The 21,938-nt window shown below is 41.1% G+C and overlaps 1 protein-coding gene across 13 annotated transcripts in view; it reads left to right on the top strand.

The window, feature by feature from the left end:
* Positions 1-10,189: 10,189 nt before the first annotated feature.
* The window catches only part of SLC4A7 (solute carrier family 4 member 7), a 92,820-nt gene continuing 81,071 nt past the window's right edge, over positions 10,190-21,938 (top strand). For all 13 annotated transcript variants that reach the window (XR_009276775.1, XM_058830758.1, XM_058830753.1 and 10 more), the window contains exon 1: positions 10,190-10,430. Coding sequence is in view for 12 of the 13 variants with exons in the window: in XM_058830758.1 (XP_058686741.1) it covers positions 10,383-10,430 (48 nt within the window). In the remaining variant the exon portion in view is untranslated. The remainder of the gene's footprint in view (positions 10,431-21,938) is intronic.

The raw sequence follows: 21,938 nt of genomic DNA, 5'->3' as shown, positions 1-21,938 counted from the left end.
GTGGCAATATTCCTACCATAGAATTAATGCTCATTTCACTTTCAAGAATCACAGAGTCATGGAATTGGACAGGACTCTGAGCTACCCCATGGGCTGATGTCACTGGCCATTGCAGGGGTGTGGAGGACATGACCTTTAAAGGTTCCCTCCAACCCAAACTGTTCTACCACACCTGAAGAAGTAAGTAACACAGGGATAATTGTTTTGCTTTTACTTTAGACTGAGAATACTTTAGCAACACTCATCAAAGTAAACGAGAGTTTTGTAACTGGGAGCTGACTTGAAATGAGAGCTATGAGTTAGGTTCAAAATTTATGTATATTGTCTTGGGGTTTTGTTCCAGGTTTGCTTATTTGAAATTTAAATTGCTACAAACACACTATGCAAAGAACCTAGATTTTCTCAAATTTTAGAGTATCTGCTGTAACCCATTTTGCATATGTAGGCAATCCAGTCACTAATAAAGACATCTGGTTACAGACATAAAGCATTTCATATAATGTAGCCCAATTTAAAAGATGCAAATAGTTGTGTCTTGTAAAAATTTTTCCCCAAAATTGATTTCCATATTCTGTTTTCACAAGTTTTCTCTTTCCTTGTTGTTTATTTAAAATTAATTTATTTAGATATTGCTTCATCTTTAATATATTTAATATATGATCTAATATTTGATTTTAGTGAAGTCCTTTGGATTAATTTCTGAGCAAATATTGTGTATGAAACTTTCTGCTACGCTAACTGACCTGCATGATCACAAAAAGAAAAGCTTTTCCTTTCAAGAAATTTGACTTGTCTATTATGAGATAGGAATTTGAGATTGTCCAGCTATGTTGCACCTTTAAAATAGGCCATACTGAAGAAGTATCATTGTGAAGAGTATAAAAGGCACTTCAGCAGCGTGAAGAAAGTAGTGCCTATCCCATCTACTCTTATACCTGGACAGAAAACCCTTTTTGCAATACGAAATACACAAGACATGAATTCTTAATACAAAGGAATTTTGAAGGCACCTGAGTAGAAACTGAATAACTTGCTTTCTCACCTCATCCCCCAATAATACCAATCAGTTGAAAAAAGCCAATTTTGAAATAAAATAATTACGTTTTACTAAAACTGGAAATCCATATGCCCTGGCTATTGGCATTTTAATAATTTTTTAGACAAATACAAGTGCGTCAGCAACTTCTTCTGAACTTTTGTGGCTTTTTTTTTTTGCCCAGATGCGCCTGCAGCTTCATAGGCAAATTGTTTTGCAATAGCTGTGGAATTAAGGTGAAGTCCGTATTTCAGATCTGAAACTCTTAAGTGTAACTTCTCCATAATTGGAAATTTAGTGACTAGATGTCTGTCAGGGCCACAGCTATTTGTATCTTGCCAAAAACAACTTGGTGGTTCGCAATCACAAGGGAAAACTAAACTTCCCAGCTGGCTGATGGGATGTAATCCGACTCCTACTCAGTTACCAGAGTGCTGCTGGAACATGTGTTCCATTTGTTGACAGGACGATCGTCCTGGGTAGCATTTACTTACAATTCAGTACTTCCATCAATATTCTAAGAACTTATATGGTACAGCACAGAGAGTGCAGGTAGCAGCTTCCATTTGCACTGCGATGGCCTAGGGCCATCACTTCTAAACTCACTGCCAGCTCACTCAGCAAATCCTGGAGTGCAGGCTATTTAGGAATTGAGACAGGTCATGCTGTACCTTGCTTTCTTTAGCTAGCCATTCTCATTTTCGGCTGCTTTCTTCTTGCTCTAAGCCTCACAGCTTCTTTGCCTGAAATTGTTTAATGGCTGGGATTTGTGCCATGGCGATTTCCAGACTGGGAGTAAAGTCATTAGAATTGAAAGCACATGTGTGAAAGAGCCCTGAATGACAAGAATCAGAGTGCACTTTGATAATGGCTCAGGAAAATTTTCAACCCTGATCTGTTTTTTTCCTAGGCTTTTTTTTGTGGACATCCTACCGCTTAATACAATCTGGTGAGCACCTCTTCATTAAGAAAAAGATACAATGATAGATTAGATTACAAGGACCTGGAAAGTATTATTTTGTTTAATGTTACTTACCTATTGGTGATGAGCTGTTTTTGCTAAGAAAAACGTTCTGAGTGACAGTAATCTCTGAATTTATGCTGTAATGACTTTCTCTCCTGAATAATACACCTACATTTGCCATTGATAACTTGTCCTTTCAGCTGAGACTCTTTAACGTAATATGTTGTAATGGTAACTAGAAGTCACAGATAGGAGATCCAAACTTTCTAGAAGTCATATTTACACAAGGGATTTGGACAACAGTTCCCTCATGGGAGGTTATAATCTCCATAATTCCTAATCTGATTTGCATTAGGGAATACATACAGCTCATTAGCAGCACTGTCATCTTAATTACCACATAACTAAATGTGGGACATGCATTTGACTTGTAAATAAATGTTCCATATATCCATGCTCCTCTAAGAGTGCCAGAAAACTGGAAATAGTGAGGATGATGATCTATGCAGTTTTTCTCTTTAAGTGAGGAGGTAAGCAGAGTAGGCCACCACTTCCTCCCCCAAAAATATCACAAAGCTGTGCCTAGTGGGACATGTAACCTCATTTGCATCAATCATGTCCTTCATCCATAAATACATTTCTCGCTATACTGACCATGCTCTGTTAGGAACAATATTCAAATCTGTTCTCTCCAAGGAGGCCAGGAGTGAAAGAATTATCTTCCTGTTTTACTTCTAGCTTAATTCCCCTTTTAAAGTAAAGATTTCCTATCTCTTGTGGAGAAAATAGAACTATATAAGGTTATGCTTTAATGTAAGAGAAAAAAGGCAATCTATAATGAATTTGATAATATTCAATAAAGCACATAATCTGTTATTAAATAATATTGTATTTTTATTTATTATAACTATTTAAATAAGACAATTACTTTGTTATGCTTCTGTTTTCTCTCTCTAAGTGTCTTACTTCTCAAGAGCTGAAACTTCTTAAGTATGGAAGAAAAGCATCTGAAGTTAGGCATGCTTCTTTGCTATGTTCTTGGCCAGAAAACAAACACCACAACAGCAAATTGAAGACTTTTATGTTGTAAAGATACTTCATTTGGAAAGGCAGTGGTTGTAGAAATTCATTGTCTAATTTTGGTTTTGCTTTTTTTTTTCTTATCCCAACTGTTAATTGAAAAAAAAGGAAAATAATGTTAATGCAGTTGGTGTTACAACTGTTTATAAAGGTATATAAAGGTATGAAGACCTTGTGGTACATCATTTTGAAACAGAAATGCCAGCTCTGAAGGCATTTTATATGTAGATAATTAGCATGTAGTGCATTGGGCATTTTGGAACTGAGCCCAGAGGGTGTCCAAACTAATTTAGAACTTGGCTTTTCATCACAACAGGTATGATTAAACTCCCTGGAGTGACGGAAGAGAAATTGTGTGGGAAGAATATAATCATCTGGAAAGCCTAATGGGAAAAGAGAATTGGTGTCCCATGTTGCACAATTTACCTCAGCTACCTGGAACCTTGGATATATGAATATCTTTGGTGTTTATTTACAGTCTTCCTTCTGTGCATGTGAAACATTTTACAGAAGTTGACTAATCTTTAATATTCTTCCTTGGCTGAGGAGCAGGTTAAAGGTTAAACTCATGACTTTAGGCTAGGTAGGGTTATAATAAAGGTAGGGTACTGATGTTTTGTTATAATAAAGGTAGGGTTTTGGTGATGTGAAGACCTGCTTGGCTGAGGTTAGAATATTACAGTGAGAGCCTGTATAGAAAACAAGGAACAAGTGCAGCTGTGAAATGTGTAAGACCACATGATTGGAAAGACCTTCTTGGAATCTTTCCTTGGAAAAGTCTTCTCCTACTGCAGGCATTTACATGCTGAAGTTCTTTATTACTACTACTATTAACTTACTTATTAATTACTACTTAACTACTACTTCGTCTATCTTAAACTAAGTAGTTTCTAGCTTTCTCAAGGTTGCCCTAAACCTGTCCTAAAAGGGTTCCCTAGATTTCATTCTTCTTATATCTAGAAACCTTCTTCAGCCTAAATTGTGCCAATGTTGTCTTTTATGTTAAACAACCATTCTTTTCTTTTTTCCTGGGGAAAAAAATAAATATTATGGCTACCACAGGGCTAAATCATGTGAAGGTAAAATGCCAGGAAGGTGTCTCCTTCTCCTAAGCTGGCCCTGGTGATGCCAAATTAGCACTGAAGTGCAGTGAGCATTATGGTCAAGTCTGAGGATGGATTTCACTGCTTTTCTACACAAGGTTACATTTTAGATATTGCACGCAAGCTGAATGGGGTAAGAAATACAAATCGGTGTTAAAAATCAGCTGCATATAATTTTAACTTGTATGGAAATTAAACTGAAATTTTTTTTAAAGTCTGCTATTGCTACTGTTGATGGTCAAATCTGTTACTTGTGTTAGTTTACTTGGACAAGGTAGTTATCATGTATGATTAAGGATAGTACAGTAAGGAGGGATAAATAACAATAGATGGACACACAGTCAAAACACTTGGTAGTGTAGAGACATTTCATACTATCTGACCATGACTTCTAAAATGGCCAGGTTTTATGCACTGAAGTTAATAAATATTTTCCTTCTATCAGAGGTCTGTACCAGAAAATTATTAAGCAGAAGATTTTTCTTTTATTGTTTTTAAAAACAAGATGAAATAAATTTTCCTAGACTAAAACTTCTTTTTGAACTATGTAACAGCCCAAACACACATCTGATTTAAAATGTGCATTCTTTCTCTTTGCATGGAAGAAAAAAAGAAACAATAGGACAATTGATCTTTTAAAAGGAGAATTAAGGAGGGAAAATGAAGTGGAAGTGATTTTATTCATTAAGGAGCCTGTCTTGACTTGCTATATACCTTTCAAATCTACTTTACTCATCTGAACCTGTACTCGTTGAAGCTAGTGACTGTAATGATGGTGACATCATTGTTTTGTTTATACTGAAATCTCTTTTGAGCACAATCACAAAAGAGATAGTTTTTGGAGATTCATTACTCCTCAACTTTGGAATTTGGTAATTTTGGTATACCTCAAACATGCTGCACTTGTCCTCAAGTCTGCTTTTCTTAGCTTTAGATTATGAACTCATCAGGCCTGTGATTATTTCTTCACAAGCACTTAAAAACCACATAGTACACTAAATCTCCTGGAAAGAAACAAGAATAACTTTGATCCTTGACCATATGAATTTACAATAAATATTTAGTCACAATTTTGCATTTTATATTACACCCACATGCTGTGCAGAGATGAACACTCAACATTTGTAAATCTTAGTTGAGGATCTGCTAAAATGTGCAGGTTGTTCTAAGTTTTGATTTGACGCTGTTGCTCATGTGCCTTATGAGATGGTTTTCATTTGCACAATTGCTTCAGGTTTTTTGGGTTTCATTTATTTATTTTTTTTTTTCACAAGATTACTCATACTGCATTCATCACAGAAAATATGACAGCATTTACTTAATTAACAACTTCTAGGTGTTTTGTTTTAATTGTGCAGACTTAGGATCTATTTATTATTCACTGCACTGGAGTGATGCTATTGTTTTTCTCTTTTGCTTTTTACTAACACTCAAGTTTATAGGTCTGTTTCTTTCATAAGCACTGACTTTCATAATAGCTTTCACAAACATGGGAAGGGGGATTTATCTTTTTGCAGATAGCTAGCCAAACAACGTCAATTCTCAAGTGATCTTCAGTACTCAATTTTAGATACCTCAACTGGTAATTTTTTTATGTGCTACGTATTGTATGACACTAGTCCTCAAAATCAACATCATCTGGCTTTCTTTGCAAATATCTTTGGCTTTTTTTCAGTCTTTGCCTGGCAAACAGGTATTCAGAGTGTAAAGAATGCACCATTTAGTAGAGCACATGGGAAAAAGTTTCATTTTTAAAATGTGATATAGAAACTACATTGTCAGGAGTCCTGATACTCTTCAGTTTTCTTCTATACTCCTCCTAGCAGAGAATTTTCCTTCCCTAGACCCCTTTTTTTAAGAGCATTAGGTCAGAATGCCTCTTTCTTCTTTTGTAGCTCTAGTTTATGTATTTGTTTCCTCGCCTCTTCTTTCCCTCACACCCCGTTTAACATCTGATACTTACCTTTCTGATCCCCAAGAAATCAAGGTTTAATTTCTCCCCAGATTTACTTCACTTCTTTGCTTGAAGCCAGTCTTCTCAACTTACCCAGCTGTTTCTCTTGCCTGTCTCCTTCTGTACATGTGACTGTTTGCACTAGTATTTGTGCCTTCCTGCCCTTACTCCTTTTGTTTGACTTTTGTTCCTCCTATTTGTCCTAGGCCAGCTAGAGGACCTGGTGTTTGCACACGGCTTCTCCCTCACACACTATTTCTTTAATTTTGTTTTCTTCTGCCAGCACAGATGCCCTAATGAGAGAGGGGGCAGGTCCCTTATCTTCTTCTCCCCTCATGTCCTTTTATTTTTGTACTGATGATTCTGATGAAATTCTATCCTAGCCATGGAAATGGTCTGCTTTGTCTTGAAAGAAAAGGTAACAAGGACCACGGAATACTGACTCCCGGCATTTCCTCCTTTGCCATTCTTAGGCGAACCTTTTCTTGTGATTACCTGCACTAGGTACACAGCACCATAAAAGCTGACAATGTTTTCACCAGTAATATTGTGTCAGCTTGTAGGAACAGCCAGTATTAATAGATAAAAGCCTTGAGAGAGAATCTACTTTGGTAGAATTAATGGCTGTTCCAGTTATCCCATCAAACATCATCTTTTCATCCCGTTTGTGAAATCTGTGGTAAGTTCCTGTCGGAGGTCCTAGTTGCCAGAGCAGCTGATGACTGGAGTGGATCTGATGCTGGTGTCAGGCTGGGTAGAAGGTGCTCTTATCAGCCTCTAACTTCTTTTCTTTGAGTCATTTAAGCACCTGGTAGCTGGCAAGAAATTAAACAGCAGGAGAATAATGTGAAAAGCTGACTCTTATGGCAGTGCCCTAAGGAGACAGGCAATTTCCTAATCAGAAATCTGGCTTATCCAACAATTTCTGCATCTTCCATCTATGTGCAAGAATGTGTTTGGGGGTGGGGCGAAGGAAAAGGAGGAAGAGGAATGGAGGAAAAGCACCATCAGGCCACTCTTAGTGGACCAGGTACAGTATCTTATTAAAGATACTGATGATCTCTTCAGTGCCACACAAGCCCTACTCATCTCCTTTCACATGTCACCTGGAGTGCCAGTGACAGTTTCGCTCATATTCATATGCACAAACCTGGCTTGCTTCTATTTTGATAATGACTTCGGGGAGGTTTGGTAAGTGTTTTGAAGTTCTGGTCAGCTTGCTGTAAACAATGGAATCACTTTCTTTTCACTCAGGCAGCGTGGCATGGGGAAGCTAAATTGGCCTTTTCTGCTATAGTTATACATAGGGTGACCAGACAGAATGCAGTGAGCAAACAAGTTTTTCAGCTCAGCAAATGACTGGGTGTTCATCTGGAGGTGTTCTCATCAGACTGCCAAAGGAAGTAAGGTGAATGAATGCTGGGCCCTACTGCCCTACTGAACCTTGATTTGTCCATTGGGTATTCTCTGATGGCAGTGAAAAAAGTGCTGGAGCACCTTGTCAGAGATTCCTTCTCACAGATCAAGGGGAAAGGAACATAATTTTATGCAAAACTTAACTGACATTCATGTCAGTAAGTTCCTTTTTGAAGGACCAAACATTTTTCTCACGCTAACCCTTCATACACTGTCCCCTGAGAAACCTCATTAAATACTGAAGTTCACTGCACTTTATGGGGAGTCCTGTTTTAGATATTACTGTTCTCTGGGCTGAATCCCCGGAGAATGGAGAAGTTCAGTGCTTGTGAAGATGGGTTGTGTTCATCCCAATATCAATGGAGGACTGCTGCAGTCTGCCTCCCAAGACATACTTAGCACCAGTTATGTGGGACCTGAAGCTACAATCCATCCCTGTTATACTCTTGCTGTTTTGTAGGAGACTGTTTTCAATGGTTTATCTGGGCTGAAACTCTGCCAGTACTGTTCCTGGAAAAGGAAGGGATGGAACAGGTCACAATTATACTGCAGGTATTATCAAGGCTCCTTATATCAAGGTTATTATTTTTGTGGTGATTGTGCACAGTGCTTTATTATCCATTAAAACTCATCTAAGACCTGACCAGGTCATAATCTTTGATTGAAGAATGTGTTAAGACTGCTTCTTATTCAATCAATTCTGCACAGCTTGCCTTACTTCATCTCCTCAGTACAACTAGGCAGGTGTAGTTTACACTAATGATGCATTCCTCAAAGTGCAGGTTCTAGTGACCTGGTGTAGGCCCATGCCAAATCCTTAATTTAAAACCTCCCTCCAGGTTGTATGGGTCATGAGCTCTGGCCAGGACTGCAAGGATTGCATCTGTGCCCAGTGCCATCCAACGGTGGGTGCACCTGCTATTCCCTTCAGGGCATTTGCTGCTTCAGAAGCATTTTCTCTTCAGAGAAATGGTGAACTAATTTTGTTTTGATCTGGCTCTGCCAGCACCTTTCCTGAAAAGCACAAAGAGGGTTACTGGTCACCAGTCTGCTCTTCCTCCCCAGGCTCAGGCAAATGTCTGGAGCCTTTTGCTCTCCTGTGGCCAGCCTCCAAAGCAGGCCAGTGTTTGAGGCTGTGCTAAGCCTCCTGCTGGTAGGCAGTGCCAGTGGCCTGCTTTGCCTCCACAGCCAGGTTTATATTTTTGTCTGCGGGCTCTGCACAGCCTCCTTTTATAGTGTTCTTAGTTCAGCATGGGATTTGTTGATGCACGCATTCCTTTCACTTGCCGCTTCCAAAACTGCTGATAAGACCAGAAGCTCTTCTGTCTCCATTTGAGAGAGCTTGTTTGAGACCCAGTCCAACTGAGATGCACTCGTCTTGCTTTGTCTTGACCGTGCTGTATCTGTGTCAGTCAGCCTGCCTTCACTTTTACACTCCTGTGATCCTGGCCTGATCCTGAAACCGCTGTGCCTCTCACCAAGTGACTCTAGACTTTTTGCTTCTTTCAGAAGTCAAGCTGGGACTGGCCCTGTTGCAGTGAAGCAACTGCTATTTTCTTCCTGACACTTCCCAGCCATTCAGAGTTCCAACACTGTATGTAACAAATGCTAAGCCCAAAGCATCCTGAAAATGATCCAGGGAACGGGCTGTATTGTACATGTTGTGGTGCTTTGTGGCCTCTCTGCTCTGCTGGTGTCCATCAGCTCCCCATGTTTATGTTAGAGCTTCGGTGACAGCTCAGTCCAGAAGCTGTGAGCAAATAAAGACTTTTCTCCTCAAGCCAGGCAGTGTCAGGATGGAAAACGGAGCCAGTATGCAATCCCCCCTAAAGTGCAGTGGGAGTAGGTGGAAGGTGGAGCCCCAGGGCAATGTGAGCATGTAGCCAAGAACAGGAAGCATGAAGGGATGGTTCACCTGCTCTATGTGGATGCTCAGCCCCATCATCAAAACGTATTTCACAACTGAAAGAGCCTAAGGAGGTTGTAATTTTTGCAGAGGCAGACAAGGCAAAGTTATCTCTACTAGACAAGTGTTAACAGCTGTTTCTACAAACTTTCACTGGAGCAAAGCTTTACAGGAGCAGCCAGAAGTACAGCCTTGACACTGCTCCCTCCCACCCCCCCAGCCTTTTGAATAAAGGGTAGTTGGACTATTTATGCAAGGGCAAATAACATTATTTTTGGATATGACTGAATTATTTTCGTTACTTTTTTCCCAAAGAAAAACAAAAAAATTAGCCCGAGGCAGACACCTGGCATGGAAAATTTCAGCTTGCGTGGTAAGAGCCTGGCAGAAGTTACCGGCAAGTGCAAAGGGTGTCAAAAAAAAAAAAAAAAGAAGAAAGAAAGAAAGAAAGAAAGGCAAGCATCAAGCAGCCGTAGTCACCGGCAGTGCTGGGAGCTCCCTGCCCTCCGGGGTTCCCGGTCCCGCCGGGAGCTGATCCCTTGTGTCCGGCGGCGCTCGCGGGCGGACGCGCGGGAAGCCGAGCCCGCACGCGGCTCCGCGTGGGAGCGAGCGCGCCGCCCCCGCGCCCCGCGCTGCCCCGGCCCGGCTGCGGCGGGCGGGGGCGGGGCCGGGGCCGCGCTGCGCTGCCTCCCATTGGCCCGGCCGGCGGCGCGAGGCGGGGGCAGCGGGCGCGCCGCCGAGGCGGTCCGGGCTCAGCCCCCGGCGCGGCGGAGCAGTCGCGGCCGCCCCGTCCCGAGGGCACCGGCGCCGCCCGCCTCCGCCAGGCAGCGCAGCCCCCGCGTCCGGTTCCAGCTCGCCGTTCGTCTGCCGCTCCGCGCCCGTTTCTCTCGCTCTGTCTCCCGGGCGATCTCGGCGGGGCCGCGATGGAAGAGGAGCGGGCGGGCGAGCAGATGAGACCGTTGCTCACCACGGTAACGGGGGGTGCGGTGCGGTGCGGTGGGGGGCGCACAAAGGGGCCGCCACGGGGCAGCGCTGCCCCGCGTCCTGCCCGGGGCCGTCCCGCTGCCCTCCTGCCGGGGCTCGGGGGACGCGGAGGGGCCCCTGCCGTGGCTCCCCAGCCCTCGGCGGCGGGACCCTCGGGGCGGGGGTCCCGGTCCCGGCCCCTCTCGCCCGGTGTTCCCGCGTGCCTGCCGCGTGCGCGCGGCCGTGTCCCCCCCCCCCCCCCCCCATCCCCGGGGGGTGGCGGCGGGGCCGGAGCCTTTTGTTCGGCCGCGGGCTCCCTGTGCTCGGCGGCCGCGGCTGCCCCGTCCACCCCCCCGTTCCTTTGTGAGAGCCCCGCAGGGCTTGTGCCGGCGGCGGTGGGCGGCGCGGCCGCCCCTGGCCTCGCCTTTCTCCCTGCCCCGCTGGCTGACGAGTTCCTGGGCGAGGGAGAAGTGCGCACACATGGCAAGCGGCGAGCTTCCCCTTGTCCTCGGTGCGCGGCGGCGGGGTCGGCACGCTTCCCCGGCGGGCTTCCCGTCCTGGGGAGTGGAAGTGTTGGTGAGGGGGAGATAGGTAAAACTAAGGAGCTTGGGTTCATTTCCTTCTCGGGCCGGGTGGCTCAGTGAAGTAGGCATGTGTTGCCTTCCTGTGCTGCTGAAAAATACATGTGGTTCCACGCTTGTAATTTCCCCTCCCTTCAGATGACTCAAGGTCTGGATTTTGTTAATGAGCCTCTGAGCTCTTACTCTGATGTTCTCCTTCAGGGCCTTTTCCAAAAAGGTGTCGCACAGGGATTTGTCTTCAGTGCCTGAAGAGGAGGGATGTGTAGTTTGTCACACAAGAAGTGCCGTGACGGACAGAGAAATAACTCTGAGAACACATGAGTTTTCATCATCTTTCCGTTACTCTTCAAGGAGAGACTTGAGTCACATTTGATAAAATTGGCAGTCTAATGAAGTACTTGCTTCCTGTGACATCAGTATGTTCAGTGTGTTTTTCCTTTGTTATAACAGAAGCGTTGATAAGTTAGTGGTTCAAAGGGCCATGAATTTTGCAAATGTTGCAATCTTTGTATGTTGACTTCAGAAGACAATGCTTGTCCTCATGTCAAAAAGGTTTTGCAGATGTGTTCTAGACCATTTCTCCATCTTGCCACTGCTGCAAAAAAAAAATATTCCCAATTCACGTTAACTTGGTCAAGGTAGATTCTGTGTAAGAGCAGACTGCTTACTAGGTTTAATTCATGTTAAAACTGCATTGCCCCTCTGTATGAGGTATCTCGGCTGTCAGGAGAATACTCCCATACAGTAAGGAGATGCTCAGCTGTGTGGAGGGAGTTGAAAAGCTTGGAGCTTCAAGTGTGGGGTTACAGTGGAAGATGGTAATGGTGACCCCCAGGTGAATCCAAATGGAAAGAGCGTTGCAGATGTCATGAGAGTCAGTGTGCCCTGGACACATATGCCAGGTATGGCAGCAGTCATTTAGGTTCTGCTGTAATAGAAGTAAATTTTTTTGGGATAAACTCCTGCTGTTCATTTTTTCATTTCCTGTGTGGTCATTTTTGATGCAGGTGTTTTGAACAGAGGTGCTTGGAGTGATCCAGGTTGCTTTCCCTGCAAAGCAATACCTGACATTGGTGCTAAAGTGTATTTGGGAGGTAATTCCAGCTGAGTTGAAATGGTCAGACAAGTGAGAGAGCAGAAGAGTTGGTAGGAACTGGAAAAGAGGAATTTCTGGGGAAAACACATCAAGTAAATGGCTTACAGGTAGACAGGACATGATGATCTTTGGGCAATTGCATAGTATAGCAGTGTTGGATTTGTTGTGGGTTTCACGTGCAAGAGGTGTAATTTTATATAGGTGTAATTTGTATACAGGAGAGCTGCTTAATCCAAAAGATGACTATTTCTGACAATAGAGCTTGACTTAATTTTTCTAATCCTGTGTTTCTTGACAGGACAGGCTACTTTCTTGCTAGCAAAGCTTGCTGAAACTGCTTACATGTGCATAACTTTTTCAGTAATAAACATCTCAATAAGATGAAAGGACTTTGTAAAAAAGTGCAGATCAAGCGTGAGAGCTTCATTGCTGTGACTTAAAAGTACAGAAGTGTAATCAGAGGAGTCCTTGAAAATTCCTTTTCTTCCTTCCTTTGGTGTTTCTGTGTTCATAGGGTATTAGATAGGTAATGAGTAAAGATCTGGTGGCTCTCTTATGGAGGAACACTTCTGTCAGTCACATGCTGCCCCCCCCCCCCATTTAGTTAATAGAAAATACAAAGAAATCCTTTAACCTTGCTTGTTTTATACTTTAGGTCCGGTCTTACAGAAGAGAATGAGTAAGTGTTTAGAGTTTTAATGTTTTGAGGAACCTGATTGGTGGCAATATGTACTTGAAAGTTGGAGGGCAAGGTAAAACAAACACCTGTTATTACAACCAGAGAGCAACTGATGATCAGAGCATCTGGGATGGCCAGAAAATATAGTAGGAGAAAGATAGATAACTGCATAAATCCATGGTTCTTTCATACCTTACGTACTCTTAGATGTTCTGCCCCTCATCTTAGATGCATTATTATTGGAAAACGTTCACTGAATAACAAGAAGATATTAATTAGTTCAAAGATGATAAAGGTTTCAGCAGTCTAGGGCTTGTCAGCCTAGTAGAGATGATGGAATAGTGATATGGTAAGGCTCCATAAAATTCCTGTGGCGAAAGTAGGTGAACATGGAAGAGGAGGCACACAGTCAAATCAGATTTTAGGTGCTAACTTCAGAACAAACAAAAGAAACTCTCGGTGTAGAGGTTCACAGGTGTATTTGCTATACAAAGCATACAGTGTGAACTGAAGGGGAGGTTGGACAAATGTTGGGAGACAGATACATTGAGGTTAGTAAATGGATGAGCAACAGCCCCAGGAAGTCTGATTTGAAAACAGCTGGAGGTTGTGAGTGCAAGGAGGAGTTGTATGCTTGTCTTGTTTTTCCTCTTCCCTCAACAGCTACTTATGGTAATTCTTGTTGGGTTTTTTGAAATAGGGGTGGGACATGGTAGTTTGTTTCCTGTACAGTGATGAGTTTGACAGTTACAGTTATGGTATTAAAAATGCTTGATACTGCAGTACTTGATACAGATGAGTGATCTTAGTTCTAGCTTTTGTCATTATGGTATATTCATTACCACACAGTTTGTTTGGCTTCTTTGCAACAGCTATAAGTAGCATTTAAAGGAACGTGTAGTGCAGTTCTGTCTCTAGATGTTTTGCGGATAATATTTTCAAAATACTTTGTTATCTTAAAGTAGACAGAAACTTTTCTTCTGTTAGTGTTTGATACTACTTCATGTATATCAAAATATTCACAAGGTTGTAGACCATGCGGTATAGTTAAGTAATGGGTTTGTTTGTGTCCTCTTTCAATGAAACACATGTTTTTATCATTAATTCTCCTGTAGATGATGATAGAACTGAAAGTAGCTATGTTGGGGAAGGGCATGTTTCCAGGGATCTCCTTCTGGCTTTCCTAATCAAACCAGTGAAGTACTGTGGTATGCCTTATCTTACTGAAGAGGGCATTAGTGTCACAGTGTTTTTTCTGAAGTGGCTACGTGGTTGGCTACAGCTTCTTAAATTTTTTTTAACAGCTGTGCATGCACATTACCAGGTGGGTTACAGTCACTGTCCTCTGCTGTCATCTTATTTAACATGGGGCTTCTATGATGTTAAGTCAAGCAACAGGTCTCTGAAGAATATTGCGCTGGTGCATGCACATTTTTTTTCCTGCTAACATAGTAAGCTCAAACTGGTGTTTCCCTTTATGGCTGGGCAAGGGTAACCGAGGGTATGTTTGTACTGCATAATTGAGGACTGTGCAGGAAACTCTCCTCCCCCACAAGTTTGTGGCATCTGGCTGAACAAATGCTCTGCACAAGTTAAAGCAATACAGCTATAGCTGTGTGACAGTGCCCTAGCTAAATAGCCCTGATCAGAGAGAATGGTACTGGCTTGCCAGCCGTGTAGACTTGAAGCTATGACTTTGGAGAGACAAGCTGCTTTTCTGTCTTGTACTGTTTGGGTACGGTGTGTACCTCGTACAGCTTGCACTGTGTTGTGGCCTCTGTAAGCTTTTAAGTGTTTGTCTGGCAGTCTTTCTGAGTTCTTGAAAAGTTACCATGGCTGTCAAAACCTTGTTATGTTATTTGAGAACTTCCATTACAGTTCATTGTAGTAGTTCTATTTTCTGTCCAGAATAAGCTGGGGATGTACCAAATTGAGTAGTTGTTGGTTTATATCCATGTCATTTATCCACTACTGCAGGTGACTTTTGACATGTCACCAAATTTGTTGTGGGCCTTTGAATATTGATGCCCCTTGCACAAGGGTAACTGTTGTACAGAAACTTTAGTGGCCCTGAAGCAATAGTAATACTTAGTAAATAGAAATGCTCTATAACTAGTGTTAGATAAAAATCAGAGTATAACTTTGAGGATACTCAAACTTAGCTAGAGAAGGTCTCCAGTGAATATTGTCATGGTTTTGGTATAGCACATTCTGGAATGATAAAGTTTAGAGACACATCAGATTTTTTTTGCTAAAATGAAGATAGGTGTTCAGCTAATGTTTTGAAATATTGATATGAATAGTGATGTTCAATCGAGTGGTAAATGAGGACACAGAGATGAACACCAAATACTTCTTACTGTGTAGATCAGAAAATGTCTGAATGGTAAAATGAGAATTTTTATTCTTTTACAGATTATCTTACAATATTCTTAAATATTTTCATTTCTAAATTTATATTTGCAAAATTACCAGGAGATAAAAATACTACATAACTTTTAAAACAGACCAACATGTGCTTGAAATATCCTAAATCTTAAATCTACCTTGCTGGCATATCTCAACAATTATTAGGAGGGATTATCTGTCTAAGAGTCTTGTGTTTGTGTGTGGCACCCTCAGAGTTCCTTGTTTCACTGGGAATGAAATTCTCTGAACTAAAGTGTCATAACTTATAAAATGTACATTTTAACCAGTAGATGGAGCCATTTTATTTATGTATCCGTGTGTCCTTATTTATGTAAGTTTGGAAAACTTTGTTTCTTAAACTGTTTTCAGTCATTTTGTTTTAGAGGATGTCCTACAATTTTTTTATAATTTCTTTACCTACAGAGAAGACTGAATATTTTATTCTTTCAATAACAGTGCCAGGACTGTACAGCAGGAAGGCTATTCCATTTTCATAATGTAGTGAAAAAAGTGAATGCTTATTCTTTGTGGGAATTACAGTTGTCTCTGTAAATTGTCCTGTGTCACATGAGTGGAGTTGTGTAGCCTTTGTACACCTTGTGTTGCCTGAAGTAATATTTCAGAATATTGATCCGTATGGCGTTATCTGACAGTCTGGATGCTTTTGTGACTTCTGCCCAGGAAAGGCTGTTAGCTCAAAGGCTTTTGAGTTTTTTGAGATTTTGTTTTTCCTCCTCCAGTCTCTTAAACTGACTCAAAGCTGTGAAATGAAATGGTTGTCCTGTTTGGATATACTGACATCAGTTGTCTTATTTCAGCAAGGCTGGAGTGCTTCATAACCTTGAAATACCCCAGGCTTATTAATTCTAGCAAGTCCCATTTTAGCCGAAGCATTCCCAGTGCTGTAGTCATTGTATTATATCTTCCTTCAGCATCCGCTACTAAAAGTTTTGGGGTTTTTTTTGAGTTTGACTGCCCTTGCATTATATCCTTAGTAATGTACCATCTAGACCTTCCCTTTCCCCAGCTCTTCTGTCTTGCACTTTGAAGGTGATTTTAGATTAGCACAATGCCAACTTGAAGAGTAGAACCTTACTCAAATCTTCATTTGAACTCTCAGTATATGACAGTTTGTGAGGTATAAGTGAGTCATCTTCTTTCCCAGAATCCTACTGTGAGAGATTTTGAGATTTCTTGTGGCTCAGGATTTTTGTCGTTGGTTGGTTGGACTTCTTATTCAAACTAATTGGAAGTTTAAATTTTCTACAATTTATACAGAATGAGAACTGATATTTTTCATAAGATGTAGTTATGCTGTAAGGCATCTAGACTTACTTTCTTGGCAGTAGTGCTAAGATAGTCTCCTGAAATACCAGAATATTTTTAAACTTGAAAACAGACTTGCAGGTTTTTTTAAACTTAAGTAGATGCTTCCGGATTGGGCACCTGTTGTCAAAACTGTTGCCCCAGTTTAACAGAATGTCTGGAGTCTGCCTCCAAACAAACTGGAGTTTCCTGTGAATGAGGCATGTGGGTGGAAACTGTGGAGAGGAAGTGGGAATTACAGAGAAGCATCCCCTGTGTGCTGGAATTGTGCTGTTTGACCTACTCTGCCCTCTGCTACTGTTGCTTTTACAGTGCAGCTATAGTACTGAGAATCTGGTAGCTGAGATCTGCTTGCAGGTGGGGTGAACTGAGGACTTGTATGAAAACCTGGCTGTTTTTTTCAGTTACTATGTTTTTACTATGGGGGCATGTATTTAGAGTGTGTATGTGGAAATACTGTCTTAAAAAACTGTGCTTCCCTAAAATGTAAAGTGAAGATTTATTTTTTCCCTTACTCATTTTTGCACTAGGCTAATTCCTTTTCATTTTCCATGACTAATATCTACTAAATATGTGCTGGCTGTGTCTTGGCTGGGATCTATTTTGGGATGAAGAAAAAGGCAGCTAAGTTATTGTGAATGCCTAGATTATGGCAGGGGTAATTCCTTGCTAGAAAAAGTTAAGAATTTACTTTCACAAAAAGTGCTGCCTCTGAACATTGTGAACACACTGATTGTGTCACTAGCATATTATAATCAGAGGACTAGAGAATCTCTAATCAGCCTGCTTTGCATGTATGTCTTTGTTACCAAAGAACAGAAAGAGGTTAAAGCAAATCTGTTCACAGAGCTGTTGTAATACAATCTCAACCGTGACTGCTTCTCAGTGCAAAAATTGTGCTGCTATGTCAAGAGATTCAGGCTGCTGTGTTCTGGATCTCAGAAATCATGCTAAGTGGAAGCATGTGTGATTTCTTTCTTTTAGATAGAGTTATGAGTAAATTAAAACAGCTAGTAAATCACATTTATTGCTAACTGACCGGATTTCTAGTCTGCATGTAGAAGCCCTAATTCTTCAGATTTTCTCTTACATTTTTAAGTAAATGATGGCTAGCAGATGCTGGTGTGAATAACACCTTGTTGTACTAAGATTTATTTTCTGTTTCTGCTGTATAACTTCACTTTTGAATGAAAAAATTCAAGTGTGTTTTCTCCCCTCATAGTGCCCTTCAAATCCATTTTTACTTTCAACCACCACAGAACTCTGGCTCATCTAACTCCTCCTACTCCTGCTTCCACCTTTCATGTATTCTATTTGCACTTGAGCTCAGCCAAAGGTTGTCTTTTCTTTTACACTGGTCCATCAGGCCAGCTTGAATTCCTGCACATTGTGCTTTGAGGATGTTATCCTTAAAGGTCAGCCAGTACTCACAGGCTTTGCCTTCATCCTCCATTGTGATCTTCTGGGAGATTCTGCCAAGCAGATCCCTGGACAAGGTGAAATCTGTTCTCCTGGAGTGCCATGTTATAATGATGTTCTGGGTTGTGCACTGTATGCTGTAGTATCTGTCTTTCTCCCTCTCTCAGGACTTTAAACCCCATGATCTCATGTCCATCTGCTTCTTCCTTGTTTGTGAGCAACAGATCCAGCAGAACATATTCATTAGTTGGGTCATTGCACCAAGAAGTAATTTCCAACAAATTCAAGAAAAATGCTGGAGTGCTTGTGTCTGGCCATACTCGACCAGCAGATACTAGTTGTTTTAGGCCCTGGACTGTCTGCAATCATTAAGTTTCCTTTAGCTTTCAAATGAAGGCTTTTTCTATGGCCCCTTCTTAATCAGGAGGTCTGTGGCAGGCACCTAGTACAGAGTTGCCCATGTTGGACTGTTCTCTGATCCTTACCTATAGGATCTTCAATGCTTTGTCCCTCATTCTAAGCAAAGCTGGGTGTGTTGCAGCGATCCCTTTGCATAGATTGAAACCCATGTTCCTTACCTTTCCAGGTGCTTTTTCATGAAGAGCCTCTGACCTTTCATTGTAGCACCTCAGCACCATGTGAGCTGTCCCACCATCCCTCTTTAATTCCTATGAGGTTATAGCTCTGCAGTGGTGCATGGACTAAGTCCTGTTAGGTCCCATGCTGTGTAGCAACATTGGAGATGGGCTCACAGACAGGCCACTTCCACAAGGGAAGTGTGAGAGCCTTCCTGACTTATGTTCCCACATCTTCACATCTCAGTGTGACAACCTTTCTCCACCATGCCTAGTTTAAAGCCATACTCACAGGCTTATTGTGCCTGGTGAAAAATATACTCTCGCCACACTTTGTCAGATGGATCCTTCTTCCTGGGAGAGGTTTCTGTGGTCATAGCATAAAAGCTCTGCTAACAGCCATATACTGACCCTCTGGATGCATCTAGTCTGCCCTGAGCCTTTTGCTTCTCACTGGAGAGGCTGAGAGAGGCTGAGAAACACCACATGGACTTCCTTGCCCGCAGTGCTCAGTAGTCACTCTTTATTTGCTCAGCAGTGCAAATTTTGCATTTTGGAAGTGTCACTGATGTCTGTATGGATAAGCAGGAAAGTCCAGTAGTTTGAAGATTGGATGAGCCTCAGTTATTCCAAAACACTGTTCGGCAAACAGGAGACCTCCCAGGACCTCCTGCTTATCTTATCTTCCCTATTGTGCCATGTGTTTATCTCCTCCTGCACCTCAAAGATAGCACACCTCCCATAGGATGAGGAAGGCCACTGTGATTGACAGCAGTGAGCCAGGGAGGAGCATCAGGGGCTTCCTGCAGGCCAGCGTCTGGATGGTGACATCTTCCCTGTGCAGTTCTTAGAATTGGGATCTCTGATGTACCTGTTGGAGGCTTTGCCTTGCAACATTGCACAAACTTGGAACGTATTTGGCTGTAAACTGCTGTGGCATCTGATGGCTGAGCCCTAGTAGATCAATCTGCGCCTGTGTTTATGTTGTGAAACTATTACGCTACCACCCAGTTCTGTTCACAATATAGATTTAAAGCACATATGTTCATGTGAATGCTTTGGTCTACCTGCAGCTGGTCATGTCATGTCAATATTACTTTAACAACTTCAGTAGTGTAAACTTGTAATGACTGCTATTTCTTCAAGGCAAATGTTCAGTTACAGTAATGTTCAAGTTTTTAGTTGGCTGCTGCTGTTGTGTTGGCCAGTGTTGCATAACTTCTTGGCTTCTCAGCTTGGAGGGCCCAAACACAACAGATTTTCATGTTTATATTTTGCCAGATCATATGCCTGTAGTAACAGGTATCTCTTTCCCTTACTAGGAAATATTTAACAGCATTTAATAAATGCTTCATTATGTAGAGCAGAGACAGTTCTACCGTATTGGAGATGCTCCAGTTTCTGAAAAACCTATTTTTTTTATTTTATTTGTGATCTCTGTAAACTTAGCTTGTTATAGGTGGAAGTACTGTAGCTTCAGTCTATGTTCTAGGAATTCCTTCATCTCTGTCTCTTTTATAGAGGGATTTTAACTGAATAATGCTATTGGTGCTTACAAGGGTGAGTACAAAACTAGAGGATATTCTCTACTAGTTGCTCACCAGAAGGAATGTTTAAAAGAAGGTGTGCTGTGAGTTCTCTGACTAAATGGTGAAGTCAAAGGACCAATTACAAACTCTTTATTTAGCATTCTAAGCAACAAGGTAGGATTATTTATGCCAGATTACTTCTTTGTTTCTGTTAATGAAAAAAAGCTATTGGAAAGATTGTATTTAAACTTACTGCTTGTTTTAGGCTACTGATTTTTTGGAATTTTTTTCCTTTGGCTTGTATAGCACTATTGTGAGTATATACTATTATGTAAGCACATGCATTTCTTTAACATGTCAAACGTATTTCCAGACAGACTTTGTGTACGAAAAAGGAAATGAGAAACTTCTTACTGAATAGCCACAGTTGGTGTTCCTGTTAGTGGTAAATTCTTCATTTTGTTTGTCAAATGACTACACCCTACCAGCCATGAATTTTAAAACTGTTTATATAAAAACAAACAGATAGCATCTGATTATTGTTATGACTCATTTAAGGAAGTGATAAAACCCAAGAGTAGCAGGGATCCTTTCCTTTTTCAGCTGTTTTTTTTTTTTTTTTATTAACTTTGGTGTGCTTACGTGCAATTGAGAGATATCAAAAAGGAAATTAATAAAGCAGATACACTTATAATGAATATCTGGTTGAATTGCAGATAGATAATGATTCAGCTTATAAATTAAGTTTACAAAGCCAGCTTTAACTTTAGATTGCAATTACGAGCAATTTGATAAAGGCTACTCTAACTGATTTTCGTGGAAATACTTGAGTTTTTCAAACTGCTGGTATGTCAGTAAAAGAACAACTCTTCTTTTGCTTGTTGGCGTCAGTGTTACCATCTATTACCTGCCTTAACTGCTGTTGTTGTACGAAATGCTTGCAATTGCTTGACATGTTTTTAGAAACATAAACAGAGAGCTTTTTTCAGCATATTGTGTAGTGTATTTTGCTTTTAGACTTTGACTGCTTTTACTGAAATATGTAAATGTACATGTTTCTGTGTAAGAATAAATATTTTTGGGCCTTGTTTTTATACACAGATGCTTTAGGTAGAGCTTTGGCTGAAGAAGATCAGTTTATTGAGAAGTTGATAGTATTTTTCCATAAAGTCAGTGGAATGAAGATTTATTTTTAAACTAATAGATTTGAGCCTTTAGAGCACTACACACAAAAGGTTAAAAAATTTGATCATCAGGAAAGGGATAGGATGCTAAATTTTTTTTTAATGGAACAGCTGTCCACCAAATTATTTTGACATGATAGAAAACCTTATTTGTCAAACGTTTTGTTTGATGTGATTAAATGTACTTAAGTTAGTCCATTTATGGACACAAATAAATTCCAATTGTTTATAACTTTTGCGTAGTGCAGATGGGCTTGTTGGGTAGCCTGTTGGCTTGTAGTTCAGGAAGAAGATGGCCATATTCTGTTGAGTGAAACCAAGTAATGTAAGTTGAGGCTTTAATTCTTGAGCATGGGCAAGTTGCCTTTGCTATAGAGATATAAATGAAGGGCAAAATATAAATAGGGATCTGAAGAAATTTGATATGCTAAAGGTCAAAGAATATACCTACTACTTGTATTCTGTTCTTTTCATTGACAGAAGGTTTTGAAAATCCAGGCAAACAATAGAGTTCAGTGTGCTTTTCTCATTTGTGATGGGGCCAACTTACTGTAAGCTGTTTAGTATATGTGATTTTAGCTAGTCCTAATACAGAAATGACATGAAATACGCTGCTTTGTTAAATAAGATAATGAATTTCTCTCTGTCACATTGTTGTTGTATGACTGGATATTTACTGTATTTGCATTTATGGTAGCCAAGCTGCATGCCTGATGAT

This window comes from Poecile atricapillus, chromosome 2, assembly GCF_030490865.1.
Source record: "Poecile atricapillus isolate bPoeAtr1 chromosome 2, bPoeAtr1.hap1, whole genome shotgun sequence".
In the NCBI taxonomy this organism is placed as follows: Eukaryota; Metazoa; Chordata; class Aves; order Passeriformes; family Paridae; genus Poecile; species Poecile atricapillus.
The sequence above is the reverse complement of the archived record's forward strand: the minus strand, read 5'-3'. Positions and strand labels throughout refer to the sequence as shown.